Source organism: Meriones unguiculatus, chromosome 14, assembly GCF_030254825.1.
Source record: "Meriones unguiculatus strain TT.TT164.6M chromosome 14, Bangor_MerUng_6.1, whole genome shotgun sequence".
Lineage (NCBI taxonomy): Eukaryota > Metazoa > Chordata > Mammalia > Rodentia > Muridae > Meriones > Meriones unguiculatus.
Window position 1 is genome coordinate 14,030,725 of NC_083361.1, and position 17,873 is coordinate 14,048,597.

General features: G+C 53.2%; 3 protein-coding genes across 7 annotated transcripts; 1 reads left to right on the forward strand and 2 right to left on the reverse strand.

Moving 5' to 3' along the window:
* The first annotated feature begins 1,804 nt into the window (after window positions 1-1,804).
* Ppp4c (protein phosphatase 4 catalytic subunit) lies at window positions 1,805-9,408 on the forward strand. Of its 2 annotated transcripts, XM_021635922.2 has the most exons (9): window positions 1,805-1,937; window positions 2,138-2,299; window positions 6,213-6,264; window positions 6,846-6,896; window positions 7,050-7,151; window positions 7,656-7,829; window positions 7,920-8,046; window positions 8,715-8,904; window positions 8,987-9,408. In XM_021635922.2, the coding sequence occupies exons 2-9, from the start codon at window positions 2,202-2,204 to the stop codon at window positions 9,114-9,116; spliced, it is 924 nt and encodes a 307-aa protein (XP_021491597.1). In that variant the 5' UTR covers window positions 1,805-1,937; window positions 2,138-2,201; the 3' UTR covers window positions 9,117-9,408. The 2 variants fall into 2 exon arrangements, with proteins under 2 accessions (XP_021491597.1, XP_021491598.1); XM_021635923.2 differs by lacking the exon at window positions 1,805-1,937 and having other exon boundaries at window positions 2,162-2,299; window positions 6,154-6,264.
* Window positions 9,409-9,697: 289 nt separating this feature from the next.
* Window positions 9,698-13,726, reverse strand: Tbx6 (T-box transcription factor 6). The gene is made up of 8 exons (XM_021635949.2): window positions 13,349-13,726; window positions 13,026-13,260; window positions 11,839-12,106; window positions 11,599-11,745; window positions 11,451-11,521; window positions 10,669-10,742; window positions 10,406-10,589; window positions 9,698-10,317 (listed from the first exon to the last, which is right to left on the reverse strand). The coding sequence occupies exons 1-8, from the start codon at window positions 13,464-13,466 to the stop codon at window positions 10,104-10,106; spliced, it is 1,311 nt and encodes a 436-aa protein (XP_021491624.1). The 5' UTR covers window positions 13,467-13,726; the 3' UTR covers window positions 9,698-10,103.
* Window positions 13,727-14,461: 735 nt separating this feature from the next.
* On the reverse strand, window positions 14,462-17,852 carry Ypel3 (yippee like 3). Of its 4 annotated transcripts, none has more exons than XM_021635954.2 (5): window positions 17,693-17,833; window positions 16,852-17,034; window positions 16,708-16,751; window positions 16,390-16,498; window positions 14,462-14,942 (listed from the first exon to the last, which is right to left on the reverse strand). In XM_021635954.2, exons 2-5 carry the CDS (start codon window positions 16,966-16,968, stop codon window positions 14,853-14,855), a joined length of 360 nt encoding a protein of 119 aa, XP_021491629.1. In that variant the 5' UTR covers window positions 16,969-17,034; window positions 17,693-17,833; the 3' UTR covers window positions 14,462-14,852. The 4 variants fall into 4 exon arrangements, with proteins under 4 accessions (XP_021491629.1, XP_021491630.1, XP_060222823.1 ...); XM_021635955.2 differs by lacking the exon at window positions 17,693-17,833 and adding an exon at window positions 17,445-17,596; XM_060366840.1 differs by lacking the exon at window positions 16,708-16,751 and having other exon boundaries at window positions 17,693-17,852.
* Window positions 17,853-17,873: the final 21 nt, after the last annotated feature.

Below are 17,873 nucleotides of genomic sequence, written 5' to 3' on the forward strand. Positions count from 1 at the left end.
GGGCCATTCTGAAGAATCCAGAATTCTCTCCCACACAGACATAGGTACACCAACGCTCAGCTGCAGAACTCGGTTCCAGGTTAAGAATGAAGACTGAGCTCCTTGATGCTAGAATAAGCCCCACACCAAATATGGGCCATATTTTGTATTCTTGCCACCCAATGGTGGATGTAGTTGTACCTTTAAAAATTTTGTTTTGCCTGAGTATTTGAGTACAGTCAGTGTACCTGATGCCCTTGGGGGCCAAAAGGGCACCAGATGCTCTGGAACTGGAATTACTCATGGTTGTGAGCTACCATGTATGTACTGGGAATTAAGCCTGGGTCCTCTGGAAAGTACTCTCAACTGCTGGTCTATCTCTAGCCCCATCATACCTCTAGTAATTTGTAGTTGCTGAAGATCTAGGTATAAATAGGGTCTTGGTTAGTCTTTACCATTTTCTGTTTCCTGCAATCTCCCCATCCTTGTTTGGGTTCTTTCTGTTCTGTTTCCCTTCCCCCACCAAAAATGATTTTTTTTTTTATGCCATTGTTTTATTGATTTGCATAGAATTGACTGACCCAGGAGCCTTTGCTGTCCACTTATTTCCATGCACTGTCTGTAGCCAAAGCTAAGCCCAGGCTGGAAATGTGGTTGAGCAAACTTGCCTTAAGGCTCTGGTTCCAGCACTGCAAGGAAAAAAATGCCTAGTACTCCAAAGTGACCCTGCCTTTCTGCCTACCACATTTAACTTCAGGAAACAATATTTTTCTAAAAGCGTTTCTTTATGTAGCCCTGACTGTCCTGGAATTCTGTAGGCCACACTGGCTTTGAACTCAAAGAGATCTACCTTACTCTGCTTCCTAAATGCTGGGATTAAGGTCATATATCACCCCTGGCTTCTATGAAAGTCTTAAGGCACATAAAAATTGTTCAAAAGTAAGGGACAATAGAACACAGAAAAAGTATGTGTAGAGATGGAAACTAGAAATAAATGAAAGCTGGAAGACCAGACTTAAACGCTTTTTCTGGATTCATTTGAGCCTTAATTCAAACTTGTTTTTGATCTTTCTACTGTGAGCAAGTCAGCCTCAGCTGAAGGAGTATGTTCAGGCAGTTGGAAGTCATGCTGGGTGTGGTTAACATCTGTAATCACAGCATCTGGAAAGCTGACACAAAAAAGATTTGTTGTGATTCAAGGTCAGCACAGACTGCAAATTCTGGGCCATTCTGGGTTACAGTGAGACCCTATCAAGAAGAAACTGAGAGATGTCGGGCACTTTAATTTTCAAGTAGATTTAAACTTTTGTGTGTTTCCTCTGAAACATGTGGATCCTAGGGATCCAATTCAGGTCAGTAAGGCTTGGTGACAAGTCCTTTTATCAGATATGCCATCTTGGTTAGCTTTTTTTTTTTTCTGAGCGTTTGCTTTGTAACCTTGAAAGCTTCGAATCCACCATCCGGCCTCAGCCTCCTGAGTTCTGGGATTACAATTGGGTATGCCCCATACCTGGCGCAGGTTCTGGAGCTCCTTCATGGCAAGGTTTAGGATTAGCCCATTCATTAAACGACGATTTATGCATATCTGCAATGCTTGGCCTTATTCTAGACACTGGGGAGGCAATGATGAACAATGCAGTTTCATCCCTCGGATCTGTAGTACACGCAGGACAGAAGAGAAAAGTGTAACGTGAGCTGACGAGCCTACTGGAGCTCACGGAAGCTGGCGTGGGTAACCGAGAAGCACGGCTATACTTGCCTCCCGCCCACTTCCGGCTCCTTCATTCCTCCTTCCCGGCGCCTCGAGAGGGGCGTGACCTGTAGAGATGTCACTTCCGGCGCGCGACGGGCCTGGTCTTTGCTTCCGCGGCGAGGCCGGAAGTAGAAGTGGTGGTGGCGGAGGCCCAAAGCGGAGGAAAGTAGAGAGTCGGAGAGACCCAGTCGGAGTCTCAGCGGCGGTAATTGTCCGAGGCCCCTCTAGGCCACCGTCCTTAGCGCGGGCCCGCGGGGTTCGACGGGAGTTGGCGGGGTGCGGGCCAGGGCAGCGGGACGGGGAGGGTCCTGGACCGCCGTGAGGGGAGGGGGGGCGGTCCCAGAATCGAGTCCCCCCCCCCCGCACGGACCCTCTGATTGGCGGGCTCGCCTTCGCTTTTCCCAGGAGACCCCTGTGCGGTCCGGAGGGGGCGGCGGCCCCGACTCTGACCCGCGCCGGGGGGTGGGCCATGGCGGAAATCAGCGATCTGGACCGGCAGATCGAGCAGCTGCGGCGCTGCGAGCTCATCAAAGAGAGCGAAGTCAAGGCCCTGTGCGCTAAGGCCAGGTGAGCCCGCGGGTCGGCCGGTGGGAGGGCAGCCCGCTGCCCAGGGCTTTCGGCTGGGCGAACTCAGCTGAGAATTTAGGGCTTGCCTTATCCCGGAAGCGTCTCCGAATAGGAGCTGTCTCGAGGGTCACTTCCCCCCCCTCGGGAACCACGGGTCGGCTGTGGATGTGTTTTTAGTTTAGAGTAAGAACTAGTGGCAGAAAGTTATTAGGAAACTCGGAGAAACCGGTCTGCCTTGCTTGGGCGAAAGACAAAGTTTCTTGGAGGGTCTGAGTTCTGGAAGAGGTCTTGAAGAATGAGGGGCTGGTTCAAGGCAAGAAAACAGAAATCGTTGTGGTTTGTTAAAGCCTGTATCTCATCAGTCTATAAAGAGAAAGTGGTTTTGTGTCCACTTCTAACAAACAAGGACTCTAATTGTTCAAAATTACCAGCAGGGAAGGAATGGAATCTGAAGCCAGTTCTCTGAACACTGATCCTCTTGGTTATGAGTTGGGTCACTCTCGTGTTCAGTTGAGATCCTAAGAAAAACATAGTCAGTAAGGTAGAATAGAACATAATGAGTTCCAGACCAGCTCGGTTTACTGATTGAGGCCCTTTCAAAAAAAGGGGGGGGGTTTGCTGGGGGAAGCCACAGCCTCCAGCCTCCTCTAACCCCAAGCATTTGGGGGGTGGAGAAAGGAGGATAAGACATTTAGGGTCGTCCTCAGCTAGGTTGAGGCCACCACACAAGACTTTGGCTCAGAAAGATGTCGCCGAAAGAAAGAGTTAAGCATGATATGGAAAGAGGGAGCGATCTCTAGGAAGTAGAAGAACATTGTAAAGGAGGATCCTGGTTTGGGGATGCAGTGACCGTGGGTTCGAATCTGACCTCTGCCACTCTGTGTGGCGGTGGTTTTGAAGTGTCAGTAAAGTGGAGCGAATCGTATTCAGTAAGATGGTTGTGAATATTCACTCAGTGGATCTGGGCTGGGAGTGAGCGTAGCATGGTGTTTGGCCACTGTAAGTCAGGGAGGTGGTCGTATGTATGGTGGGGAGGGCGCCAAAGGTGTATTTTTGGATTGAAACTAGCCAGCGGCTTCTTTGGGGGTGGGGAGTTCTTGTTTGTTTGTTTGTTCTTCTGAGATGAGGTTTCTCTTCCAAGTCCCTGCCTTGACCTGGAATTCAGTCTGTAGACCAGGCTGGCTTTGAAGCCGGAGATCCATCTGCCTCTGCCTCTGCCTCTGCCTCTGCCTCTGCTGGAATCAAAGGTGTGGGCCACTGCCACGGGGTGAGCAGGAGTCCTCTAAGAAAGGGCAGACTGACAGATATGCCCTGGTTATCTGACAGACCACAGTGAGAAGAAATAGTCAGACTGTGGAGTATCGAGGAGATGTAGGCAACAGCGAAGACTGGCTACCTGCCTCACTGTGGCTTCCAGCCTGTTAATGGAACCACAGCCTGGTCCTCACACTTTCCCTCCAGGCCTTCTAAGTTGGGAGAGACTGTGTGTGCATGTGTGTGTCTGTGACTGTCTGTCTCGTTTGTCCTCCCATGTAGCCTTACGTGGCCTTGAATTAGGGTGGTCTTGAGCTCAGAGATCCACCTGTCTCTAAAGTATTTGTTCCTTTTATGGACTAGGAAGCTATGACTTATCCAGACCAGTGACTTGTGACGGAGCTGGTGTCCTAGTTTGCTTTCTCTTGCTGAGCTACATCCCTAGCCCTGTTGTTTGGTTTGGGGCCTTTATTGTTGGAGACAGGGTCTCACTGTGTCTCTTAGGTTGATCTGGAGCATGGGATCCTTTGCTTCTGCCACCATGTTATGCCTGACTGTTTCCGGTTTCATTTAATATCTTAAACAGGAACTCTCACATCTCAGGATCTTTCTGCCTTATCTCCCAAGTGCTGAGATTCCATGTGTGGGTTCCTGGTTTTGACTTGAGGTCTGTGAAAGAGGCTGCTTTTGCCCCTCTGGAAATTGAGTTCCCAAGTTTTGATTGAGCAAGTTTCCAGCTTGATCCTGCCTTTATTCCTGAAGGAGGTCTTTGGGGAGTCATCATATGAGTTGATGTGGAAGAAGATTGTTTGCCAGTCATGGTGGTGCACACCTTTAAAATCCAGCACTTGAGAGGCAGAGGCAGGCAGGCAGGCAGGCAGATTTCTGAGTTTGAGGCTAGCCTGGTCTACATAGTGAGTTCCAGGACAACCGGGGCCACACAAAGAAACCCTGTCTCAAAAAACTAAGAAAGAAAGGGAGATACAGCATACACAGCTGGAGAGTCAAGTGGCTGCACTGGCCTCCTGGACACCCCTGTGCAGGTTACAGAGGAAACCACCCCTGTGCCCCTTCAGGACAGCACCCTGAGGGCTGGACCTAAATCCTCTTGTCTGTGAGCTCAGGAATTGACTGGTCACAGAGCTGGCAGGATAGGCAGGGGCTTGGGAACCCTTTGTTGTGAGCAAACCTAGATAAAAAGAGTCAAGACTGACTGGAGCGACGGCTAGGGAATTAATAAAGCCCTTTCTGGTCTTCTAGAAGACCGCAATTCGTTTCCCAGCACCCACATCAGGCAGCTCATAACCATCTGTAACTACAGGATCCAGCATCCTCTCTGGCCCCCTTGGACACAGGAGTGTCCCACACATAAATAAAAATAAGCCTTAAAAAAAAATGCAAGCCAGGCGTACTGGTGCACACCTTTAGTCTCGGCACTCGAGGCCAGTCTGGTCTACAAAGAGATCCAGGACAGCCAGGGCTGTTATACGGAGAAACCCTGTCTGGAAGGAAAATTCAGGCTGGATATATTGTCACATGTCATTAATCCTGTCACTGTTAGAGTTCAAGGCTAGCCAGCTCTATGGAGTTAGTCCCAGGAAAGACAGGGCTACACAGAGAAACCCTGTCTCAAAAGACAATATATAATATATATATAATATGTAAAATAATATAATATATATAATAATATATATATTATATAGAAAGTCAGATCCTGGAGCAGTGCTCTCCTGGGTCAGCCTGCTTAACCACAGCCGAGCCAGCAGCCTCCTGTGCAGCAGCATATCGGTCAGTGCTGGGAGTCTTCTTGGGATCTGCCCCTGTGCTGGCCATCCCATCATATTCACCCGAACAAAGTGTTCACGCTGCCATGGCCTGGGTGTGACCTGCAGTATTTACTGCTGTACTTACGAAGCTCGCATTTGGAAATGAAGCTGCTGAGGAACTGACATCAAGAGCTGACGGGTTTTTCTGAGAAGAGGACTATACCACAAGAACTAGAGCTACTTCCTTATGTTGTAAATCCATGTCCCGTGACACAGTCCTTTATTCCCAACCCGCAGGAGATAGAGACAGGTAGATCTCTTTAGCTTGAGACTGCCTTGGTCTATATATCAAGTTCCAGGCTAGCTAGGGGTACGTAATGAGGTCATGACTCCAAAAAATTAAATAAATAAAATGTATTGTTATCAAGGAAAGAGTAGCACGACCTTTTTCTGTGTATGTGTCGTCCTGCCCTGGACCTCACCCTTTGGAAAGTGTGGGAGAAGGGAGTGAGGTCAGAGGTCAGCCTAGGGACAGTTAGTGCCTCTGAGGGAAAGGGACCTTCCTTTTACGGGTGTGTGCTGTGCTCATGGGAAGGAACCACAGAAAGAGTCTAGGCTGAGAATGTCCCTGCCTGCTTGGAAGGGCTTGAACAGGGTGGGAGGTGGTGAGAACTTGGACCTTGTCCAGTTGGAAGCAAGGAGCCATGAGCAGGCCTTGAGTGGTTGAGGGCCATAGTCCGTGCTTTCTGACCAAAATCATGGGGACATTGTATACTTCCTTCTGTCCCATGGAGGTTCAAGGACTACCTCATGTCCTCCCTCCCTCCAAAAAAGGTCAGGAATTGGGCTGGGCTGGCCTGGCTGTGGTGACCCTGGTCTTCTCCTGTCTCCAGAGAGATCTTGGTAGAAGAGAGCAACGTGCAGAGGGTGGACTCGCCGGTCACAGTGAGTACTCTCTGTTCCCTGGAACATGACTTGTCCTGGGTAACATCCTAAGTGGTTTGACAACCCCCACCCCAGGTCTCTGCTGCTCCTCAGTCTTCAGGTGGGCCCTGATAGAAGAGTTAGATGGTGGGCAGAGCTTGCAGCTTAGTGGTGGATGCTTTCCCAGTGTGTATGAGGTCCCAGATTTTAGCCTCAGCACTACAAGAAGATAAAGGAATTTTGATTTGTCACGGCGATGCTCATGGCCAAGGTGGAGGAACTTAATTTGGTAGGCAATTCTGGTTTGTGGGTGAATGGCCCTGTGTTAGTACCTGTGACAGGCGCATAGGCAAACAGATGAAGCCAGTCTTCCTGGAGCTGTGAGTCTCCTCGGAAATCCACATCTGCACCAGAGTGCTTGGCTCTCAGTAGGGATGGACGATGCCGGAACAGGCTCACTTGTCCTGAGATGGAGTGATACCACCCCGGCTGGCCTGACGGCCCCGGCTGGCCTGCAGAGTAACAGGTGTTTTGGAGGATGGTCTCCAGGAACAGAGGGGTTGTGCCTTTGTGCGCCCTCAACACCCATTCTTCCTTTTCAGGTATGTGGTGACATCCATGGACAATTCTATGACCTCAAGGAACTGTTCCGAGTGAGTGGGGCAAACTGGGGGTGACTGGAAGACACTGTTGAGAGGTCTTAAGCTGCATGGGTTCTGGGTGAAAGAAGGGGTTCAGCTAGACTCTGGCTGTTGCAGTGGGAGGGGATAGTTTGGGGCCAAGCAGAGCCATATCCCTCCTCCCAGGTAGGTGGCGATGTCCCTGAGACCAACTACCTCTTCATGGGAGACTTTGTGGACCGTGGTTTCTACAGTGTTGAAACCTTCCTCCTCCTGCTGGCTCTTAAGGTGAGGACCTTTGGCCCCTGGAGCCCGAGCCTTGGCCACTACTTGCTGCCCTCATCACCTTTCCTGTCACCTACCTTGGAACTTTGCTGTGGCTGTGGACTGTGTGCTTAGCGGGGCTGGTCATGACTGCTGCCATGAGTGGGGCCATCTCCAGAGCCCTTGAGGAAAAAGCTGGTGATGTGAGTTCTGGGAAGTAGACAGAGGTTCAGGAAGTGACAGTTGAGTGACCTAGGAGAGTGCATTGATGTGGGGCCACAGTGGGGCGGGGGCGGGCCTAACTAAGGGCTGGAGCCTGAGCCTGGCAGGAATCAGTAGTCTTGTAGCGCATCTCTAGAAAAGGCCCCAGGAGCTGGGAGGCAGGGACACCGTGATTTATGCCAGACAGCAGGGCTCTGGGCTACAGAGATCGTGGTGAGGAGTGAGGCGGGTAGATATGTGGATGTTTGGGAGGGGATAAGTGGGAGACTGAGACTAGGACCAGTCCTGACGTGATGCTACCCCTAGGTTCGATATCCTGACCGCATCACTTTGATCCGGGGCAATCATGAGAGTCGCCAGATAACCCAGGTCTATGGCTTCTATGATGAGTGCTTGCGCAAATACGGTTCGGTGACTGTATGGCGCTACTGTACTGAGATCTTTGACTACCTCAGCCTGTCTGCCATCATTGATGGCAAGGTACGTTGGCCCTGGATCTCCTCAGAGGTGGGACAGGGGTGGTCTCTGGGCTTCCATCTCCCTTCTCTCTGCTATTCCTTTCCCTTCTAGATCTTCTGTGTGCATGGGGGCCTTTCCCCCTCCATCCAGACCTTGGACCAGATCCGGACAATTGACCGAAAGCAAGAGGTACCCCATGATGGACCCATGTGTGACCTCCTGTGGTCTGACCCTGAAGGTGAGGGTAGTACCTGGGCTGGCTATACCTTTAGCTTGTGGAGTTTAGATTTAAGCAAGTGTTTGAAAGAAAAGTCAGGCTAGGGGAGTTTGGGAAGAGGAGGGCAAGATTGGTTCATACTGTCTTCTGTCTTCTGACTGGATCCTCCATATGGAGCAGAAACCATGGCCAGTGTTGTGCTGGGGCCTCCAGTAGGTTGGCCCATGAATTTCCTGGCTCAGGTCTCTTCAGTATGAAATCATTGAGTTCCCTGTGTGGGAAGAGACTATAGACCTTGATAGCAGCTGTTTTGGAGGTGCGACTCATTTCTCTAGATTGATGGCCCCTAGGATTCCTTGCTGTGTATGGTGTATTTCCCCCCTAGTTGGAGTCAGAATTGAGATTTTAAAGCCAGATTGAGTAGAGAAAGCCAGTCCTAAGCATACTGTCTAATCCCATCACTGTTGCTGCAGACTGCCCCGTGTGGCATAAGAACACCTTGCTGCCTGGAAAAACCTTGGTCTTAGTGGTGCTCTGAACATTTTTTCCTCTTCAGAGCTTCTCCAGCATTTGCCATCCTGTCTCCCCAGATCCCCTAGAACAAACCTGGTTGATGAGGGAAGAGGTCCGGGCTTTTAACTGATAATAGTAGCCAGAGGAGCCCACACACTGTCCTTGTCTTGTCTCAGACACAACAGGCTGGGGAGTGAGTCCCCGTGGGGCAGGCTACCTGTTTGGCAGTGATGTGGTGGCTCAGTTCAATGCGGCCAATGACATTGACATGATCTGCCGTGCCCACCAATTGGTGATGGAAGGTTACAAGTGGCACTTCAATGAGACTGTGCTTACTGTGTGGTCCGCACCTAATTATTGCTACCGGTAAGCTGCTGGGGCTGGAGCCGGGGTGAAGGTAGGGAATCTGTCTTGGCCAACCATTACTAACTGTTGTTCCTAAATCCAGCTGTGGGAATGTGGCAGCCATCTTGGAACTGGACGAGCACCTCCAGAAAGATTTCATCATCTTCGAGGCTGCACCCCAAGAGACACGTGGCATCCCCTCCAAAAAGCCAGTGGCCGACTATTTCCTGTGACTCCTTGGCCCCAGCCCCTCTGGCCCTTGGACCACTGTGACTGCCCTCTGCCCAGCAGGACGGAGGCTGGGTGTGAGAGGCTGCTGGCTTTGCTTGCCCCAGGGTGCGGACTTGCTCTGGAGAGGTTGGAGCCTTAGCTCTGAGCTTCCTCTCCTTTCTCCCATGATCCATGAAGTTTCCAGTCATTTTTTTGTTTTCTTTTTTTCCTTTTTTTTTTTTTTTTTTTTTTTTGTTTTTAGATAAAACATTTTGAGAAAAAAAAGAAAAAAATTCTAATAAAAGAAGAAAAATAGTCTTGGGGTTTCTGTCAGGTTTGATTGGGGTGGACACAGAGACCTGTCCTGCTTGTTCTCTGGCCCGGAGCCTTCAGGCTCTGTCTGGTGTTGTGTCTGTAAGGCTTCATCAGTGCTTGGTAAAGTCCAGGTTCCAGGACAGCCTTGACTCTTAAAGCAGCCTTTGTGAAGAAACACCCATCTTCTTGAAGGGGACATACTCAGAGCAGGCTGCTTCGTATCTGGAGACTCCCCTTAACAGCCTCTGGTTCCCCCAGCCCCACCCAGGGCCAACACATTAGCTCAACGTTTCCTGAGCACTAATGTCTTTTGAGTTTTATTAACAAAAATACTCTGATCCTGAGAACAAATTGGTGTGGCTTACACTAGTGATGAGGCCCCCAGGAGGTGGGGGTACTGGGCTGAGGCCCCATTTGGCCAGGCAGAGTCTCCCTCCATTCGCACTGAGGTGAGAGCTGAGAAGGGGAAGCTGGCCCCAGCTGGACTCTGAGCCGCCTTGCCTGAGCTTTGAAGCCAGAGGGGGGTGGAGTGAAGTCAAGGTGTGAACTAAGGGTTCGAGGAGAGGCCCAAGGCAGCCATTTGGTGGGGGTAGGGGGAGGCACCACTTGAATGAGGGTGCTACCAGGCTGGGGGAAGGGAGTTGGAGGTTTTCGAGGGAAGATGGCATAGGCTCTGGCTTGGCTTCCGTCTAGGCTCAGTACATTGGCTTGGATCCCATGTCCAGATAACCTCCAGGTCCTGGGTATGCTAGAGGGAAGGGACCCCCTTGAAGGAAGTGTGGGGCAAAGGATGGCACAGATGGAGCTGCCTGATAAGCAGAGCCCGCTGGTCCAGGCTGTAGCTCCAGGAATGCAGCTGAGTAGGGGGCTGGGCGCCCAGGGTCTGGCGCCTCCGGGAAGCTGGGGTTCCTGAAATCAGACGGTTATCAGAACAGGAGAGGGCCACCCACCTTCCCACCTCCCAAAGCACACAGCCTCCAGCTCTTGCCCACCTTACCTGGCTGGTAGGTGACTCGGAGCCCCGTGAAAAGCTGCAGGGTGCAGGAGGTAGGCCTCGGCACTAGGGCCACCACATGGAGGAACTGAGGCAGAAGCAGCTTCCCGGGGAGCTGGGGCCTGCTCTGGATCCGAGTCCCGAATGTCCCCGCCCAGGGTTGAGTCACAGGGACCCCCTGGTGTATCTGAGTGGACAAAAGGCACGGGTTGGCTAGGAGAGGCTCTGCCTCACGCTGGGCCCCATCACCGGCAGGATGCACTCACCCACACTCCCACAAGCCTCTGTGGCCACTGGCTCAGGGCCTCGAAGTTTCCTCTTCACACGTGCATCTCGCTCCCTGGGGAATGGTGATGATGATAATGATGATGGCACTAATAGTACTTACCAGGTGCCAGGCATTTCACCATTCCAGGCACCCTGCTGGGCAGGTGCTATATTATACCCATTTTACAGACACGGAACTGAAGGCCAGAGAAGCCACCCAAAAGCAGCAGAGCTGAGGTTTCGCTCGGACTTGGTTCTTCCTTGGGTATTTAGAATCTGAGCACCTTCCCAACTGCACAGTCAGGCCCTCTGCCCCTTTTTACAGCCGCCTCACAGGATTTCCGGAGTCTTTCTGCACCTGACTGATGGCCTCCCTCATGGCATGTCATAGCTCTACATTTGAGCTAGTGAACCAGTCACACTGGGACAGACTAGAAGCTCCCCTGAGGCCTAGATCAGCTCTCAGGGGCTGTCTTCTGGCTTGCACTCACTTCCCTGACTTGCCCCAACATTCTTCTGCCTCGCTGTAGACTCGGGGCCTTTGCACTTGTGCTTTGCCAGACACCCCCAGAGCTCCTTTCCCTTAAGGTCTGTCAAATGTCCTCAGGGGTGTCTTTTATCTGTCACCTCCCCCCGAGTCCTTCCTGTCTTTCCCACGTCCACTCAATTGTAGGAGGACTGAGCAATCCTAAGTATTTGTTGAATCAAAGGTGGATAAATGTTCTTACTTACCACCATGTTCCCGGGACTAGCAAACATTCATTAAATGTATGATGCCCACCTCTTACAGTTTCTGCCATTTTCTCGGAAACCTTTGGCAAAGGGATTGGCTGCAATCTTCAGCTGTGTGATCTGAGGACACACATCCAGGTCAAAGCTCCCGTAAGCGTGGGCAGGGGACTGCCCCTCCCTCAAGCAGGGTCACTCACCCTAGGGTTCTGGTAGGCTGTCACGGAGATGAATGCGGTCTCGGGAAATCGGAAGGAGGCCACGCCCCCCCAGGGTTGGCTGCAAAGCTGGGCGGCCCTCACCAGGTGGATGCGAGGCTGGTACTTGTGCATGGAATGCAGGATCAGCTGGGAGGGAAGAAATGGGGTGATTCCCAGCCTTCACCTTTCCACCCAGTACCACCCCAAAACTCTATCAAGGAGTCCCAGCCTGGGTCTCACATGGCCGTGGGGGTCCAGCGTGCTGTTGGTGAGCTTCACGCGGTGGAAGGATACGGGTTGCCGCATCCAGTGGGCACCTGTGGCAGGGGAGTCAGGGTGGATGTACACGCGGTCGGGCAGGCGGGGCTCGGCCTTGCCGCTAGGCTCCCAGTGCTGGCCCTGCCAGCGGTACCGAGCTCCGTCCACTGGAACCACATCCAGAAGAAACAAGTAGCGGGCCTCCGGGTCCAAGCCAGTGACTGACACTCGGCAGGCAGGGAACATGCGCCTGCGCAGGAGAAGGGGAGGAAGGGAGAGGCCTGGAGCTACCCACCACCAGGGGTGAGCCCAGCACCAGCAAAGGGACTAGCAATAGGCACCTCACCGTTCCTAACGGCAAGGGAGGTGTAATTAGATTCTCGAGTGCAGAATGTAAGAGCTGGAAGGCTGATTCCGTTTTACAGACAGAGAAATGGAACAGACGTGTTAGGAGATCCGACAGGCCAGGACAAGTTAATCTCCTCCCCATTTGCCCCTTCACTCTCTCCATTCTAGTTACAACACGGTACAATCCTGTCTTAGAGCCCTGACCACTTCCTGGCCAAGCTCCTGACCCCTGTCCCCTGTAACATTTGCAGAAACAATGGTGACTACTTCCTGAAGTCTTAGGGACATCTTGGTCCCCACCTTGGTGCAGCACTGACCTCTGCGAAGACTAATTTTATTCAGAAATAGTAGGTTGCCGGGCCCTGGGGACGGGATTTATCTAGGGTTCAGGCACTAGAAACCTTGCCAGAGCTTACATACTGACCCTTAACCTTCCTCCAGGTGAGCTGGGACTTAGCCACATACTGCCCCTGATCCTGGGCAGATTTTCCCAACACTGATCACTGGCTGGTCCTTGACGCTTCTCCTAGGCTGCCTGTTTCTGAGTTAGGCCACATGCCAACCTACAACCCAGCCAGACTTCCCTGCCCCAAGTCCAGACTGACCTCTCTGACCCTTAATAGCATGGCTCCTAAAACCAGCCACAAACTCCCCAGACTGATCCTTGAACCTCACCACAGTAAAACTCCTCCTGTTCGTCTAGTGTCACAGATAGTGTCAGATTCTGCTCTCCAGGTTGTCCCAGCCCTGGAGAAGCCCCTAAAGCTAGCTCTGTCCCCGGGAACTCTGTCTTTTCTGAAGCTGACCTGGCCACCCCTCACCTGCCAGCCTTGGTGATGATCATCTCTGTCCCCACAGCGCTGAACTCTTTCCACAGTTCCTGGTTCTCCAGGCTCAGGCTGACCCCAGGAAGCGAGTGAAGGGCCTCTGAAGGTGGCTGTGCTGTCTCAGGGCCCAGAGCAGACGGCAGAAGGGGCAGAGGAGGGGGCGCAGCCAGAGTGTGGGGGGCTGCCTCAAGCCCAGAGAAGAAGCAATCCAGTTTAGAGGTCTCCAAATCTGGAGATGTGGGAAGAATGAGGATGCAGGGGAGGGTCACATATTCCCAGTCTCCTGCCCCCTACCCAAAGCCAATCCAACCGCTCACCAGGGTAGCGGTAGCCCTCTGCCAGGGCAGGTGGGAAAGTAGAGTCGGCCCCAGGCTGGGGGTGTCCCAGACGGTAGCCTGTCCCCAGGGAGGGGTACAACTCTCGTGGATGGTACATGTTGCAGTCTCTTCTGGCCTTGTGTCCCGTTGCTAGAGTCCGGGGTCTAAGAGATGCCCCCTTTATAGCTCGCAGCACAGCCCCTTCCAAACTAGAGATCACAGCCCCTCCCCTCCTTGGGGCCCTGGAGGTGGGTTGAAATGGAGACCCCTGGGGCCTCGAAGGGGTCCAAGAGGAGGCCGGATACCTGTGTACCCTCCCCTCTCCCTCGCGGCTTCACTAGTCCCGACCCCCTGCCCCCTCATTACATAATTAACTCCTCGGCCTGATTGATCCCTAGGGCTAGGACAGGGACGCAGTTTGGCGCTTCCGGCCAGCTGGTCTCCGTTCCCACGGTGGGGGTAGACCGGCTGAGGGGCAGGGGTGGGATCTGGATCCCGGTACCGAGTCTAGCTAGGATCCCTGGTTAGACCCTAGACTTTCCGGAGGGTGGCCCCTCCCTTTTCTTCATTTGGAAGACTAGCCTTGAGAAGTGAACTGGAGTACAAGTGCAGGGTTGGTGTCTGAGCTCATTCGCCAGACACCGGGCACCTTCAAGAGACCGCAGCAGAGGACAAAAGTCTAGAGTCCTCCTGGGTTTATAGTCGGAAAAGCCTCCACCAAGTCTCAAAAGTTGAGGGGCGTGCACAGCTACAGTTTGTGTGGTATTCCTGTGCAAGGCGCAAGCTCTCGCGCAGGGAACACTTCAACTACACTTCCCAGCAGGCATTGCGCCAGTCGCACGCAAAGGCCACACACGGGCTGAGCTGGGGATGCTGGGAATTGTAGTTCAGACAGGGACAGCAAAGCAAGAAAAGTGGTGGCCTTCCCTGAAGCTTGCGCCCTGGGCACTAACGCCAAGAGGTCGTACACTGGCAAGAGGTCACGGGCTGGCCCAGTTTGGTTTGTTCCTGCCCAATTCCCCCTGCTGAGGCTCAATGGAACCTGTGTATAGAGAAAGAGCTTGGATTCCAGGTCCCCAGGTCCCCCTTTTGCATTCCACGTGAGCCAGGGGCTGTCTCCATTCCATTGTTTTATTATTTACAAACGCTACAGAATGAGAACAGACACGCTGCGGGTAAGAGGGATCCAGTGGAGAGGTTCACAGAAAGATAGTGCACCGGGGCCAGGAGAGCAGCACACAGGCCATATCTATGGGACAGGCAGGAGAGGAAGGGGTTAAAAAATGAGATCCAAGCCAGCCAGATCGCAGGGAGGTGCGGGGGGTACAATCCCCCTCCTGGTCTCCCCCCAAGGTCACAGTGCATGCAATAAAATATATGTACAGGAGCTGGATCCTTCCCCTGTGGGGGCCCTGAGGGTCCAGAGCTCCCTTCAGGAGGAGCGAAACCAGTGGCTCCCCCTGGCGGCCAGGCCAGGCTGAAGCCACATGCGTCAGGAGCTAGGTCAGTCCCAGCCGTTGTCTTTGATCATGTGGTTGAGTTCAATGATGTACTTCCCCTCTTTGTATTTCTGGCTGCTCTCAAAGGCTTGCTCCTGAAAGGAGAGAAAGGGCTGCCATTTGCGGACAAGACTTTTATGACTAGGTAATGGGATTGGGAAACGGATATGGTTGGTTTTGTTTTATATATGAAAAAACCGTGGCCCAGAGAAGAAGCCCAGCTACCGGGCCACAAACACACAACTGGCAGGGCTGTTTCTCACGGAGAGTAGGGAGAACTCTGAATTGTGGGTAGTTCTGAACCTTAACGACAGCTCCAGCAGGGAGGAGGATGTGTTTCTAGAAGATTTCATAGTCTAGGGATTGCAAACTGGTGGCCTAGGGGCCGTTTCAGCCTACAGGTTTAGAGAGCAGAGAGCTTAATATAAATAACTTTAGGGGTTGGGGAAGTTTAGCATGTGGGAGGGCCTGGTTTCGATACAAGCACCACATTAAAAAAAAACAACACACACAATAAAACTTCCACACTAAACTATAGATGTGCGCGCGCTCTCCACCCTGCCCCAGCCTGCTCTCCCTGCCTCAAATCTATGCTACCCATTTACAAATCTACAGTACTTGCCTGGCCTTCTAGACACTTGAGGGTTTTTGCTGTTTTTTGAGACAGGGTCTACATTGCCCTGGGTGTCCCGGAACTCACTACACACACCAGGCTGGCCTAGAATTCAGAGATCGCTTGCCCCTGCCTCCTCGGTGCAGAGATTAAAAGCATGCACCACCACACACTGCTGACATGAGGCTTTGTTTTGGTTTAGTTTTTCGAGACAGGGTTTCTCTGTGTAGCCTTGGCTGTCCTGGACTTGCTTTCTAGACCAGGCCTGCCTTGAACTGACAGCAATCCACCTGCCTCTGCTTCCATAGTGCTGGGATTAAAGGTGTGCACCACCCAGCAACACCTGAGTTTTTAACCTCTGGTCTAGGCCCATTTTTAGGAGTTTCAGAGGGGCCAGGCAACCCGGCCAGAAGTGCCCAGCAAATCTGCGGCAGGGCCAGATAGTGGCTTCGAGCTCCAGTGCCAGATAAGGAAATGAGACTTGAGGTTGTGAAGTCAGACGCTAGACCATCAGCAGCCGGAGCTGTGGGAAGGAGATCTGTGGACCTAACTTCCACATTGCTGCGGGGTCTTAGTTGTGTAGCCTTGGGCAAACGTCCTAACACCTTCAGACCTCCACGTCTCCAGTAACAGATTCTGCCACCAGAACCACTGTAATGACTGAAGGAGAGGCTATATGCTCAGTGTGTTAATGGACACAGCATATTAGCCCTCAATAAATGGCGGCTCTACTTGCTCCTCATCTCTAGTATAGGGGTGCGGAACATCCTCAAAGCCCTGCAGAATGCAAGGGACAGACAGCAGTCACTGGGGAAAACCTGTTTTGTCTGTGCTGGGCCAGTGGAACTCTGAAAGGTGTACGCTTTCAAGGAAGAAGGGATGTGAGGCTAGGTCAAAGGCCAGCCCGGGGTCAGAGATCACAGACTCACATATTTCCAGCCCAAAGTGGTCTTGCAGTTCTCACAGTGGATGTCCGCGACAGCATGAAGGCCTGTCAGCAGCACCCGCTCTTCTGCTGGCCCGCAGCCCACGTTCACCCTGTGGGGACAAAGGGTAGTCCCAGGGAGGGTCTCAGCAGCCCAGAGCCCCCTCTAGCTAGTATGTTCCCTGTCTGTTCTTAACCTCTTAAGAGAGGCCCGATCATGGCTTCCTGTCTGAAACAGGGACTCTGGGAATATTGGCACGATGCCAGGGGTCGCAGGTCATAACAGAGGTCAGGAAAAGAAAGGAAGGAGATGAATACTCACACAGAGTTGAAGAGGTAGGCACGCCCCTGACTGCCCTGGAAGGACTGGAAGGTAGTGGGGAGACGAGAGGAGGGGGTTAGGGCTATTGGTGGGGAGTTGCCAGGCAGCCCACTGCCGTTGGAGACTCAAATGTAGCCTGCTTACCTTGGAGATGAGGTCGTCGTGGTTGGCCAGGTGGGCTCGGCAGTGGGCACAGCTATACCTCCGGTGACAATCATCCAAGTAGGCCTGAAACGTCTTGGGCTTTGAAATCCGCACCATGGCGGGGGCCAAGGGCAGTGGCCCCACGCGGGGAGCGGCCCACGGGGAGCAGAGGGAGCCCAGTGCCTGCCAGGGAGGAGAGGTGCACCGTCAGGACCGAGGCCACACGTATGTGGGCAAGCCCAGAACTACGGGGACTCTGTCACACTTGGCTGCTCTCTCCTTTCCCTAGAGCCAGCAGTCTCACCAGGGACCAGAGTCATCTCAATTTTGACTCACTGAGGAGGCCTCAGGTTGCATCAGCAGGTAAACTGAGGCTAGGTGAGTCACCCACCTGCTTCTGGCCTCACCCCTGCTGAGCTGGCATCTGAAACGGGAAGAAGGGGCTTCAGGGTGGATGGGCTGCCAGTTTTTAGTTTCCAGGGGGCTTGCGGGGAGTGTGTAAGAAACTGATCTGTCCTTGGGACTCTACCTGGACTAGGGATGGGGCAAATGTGGGATATATATGGAGTTGGCTTGGGCGAAGGGTCTCTCACCTGGAGGAGGGCAGGAAGCCTCCCCAAAGGAGGAGGGTCCCCTAGGAAGAGGAGGGACTTTCAGGTGGAGGCGCCGAGCCTCATCTCCGCCGAGGGGATCTTACCTGCCATCGCCAGACCTTACCTGAGACCCCGGGGCTCACCTGGGGCGAGGGGATGGGGGCGCGCGCGCGCGGGGGGAAGGGGCAGTCCTCGCTTGCGGGGCGGGGGCGCAGGGCGACGCGCAGAGACGTCAGTCCAGGCCTCACCTCGCCTGGGCGCGCGGAGGGCCCGGTCCGCGGGGTGGCCTGGCCTGGGAGTGGGGGGCGCTCCTGATGGGCGCCGTCCCCCCCGGCCCGGTTCGCAGCCGCCTCGACTTGTTTACACCGAGACCAGCTGCTGCCGCGGCTGCGGCGGGAGGGGGAGGGGGCCGGCCTCCTGTCCCGGCGG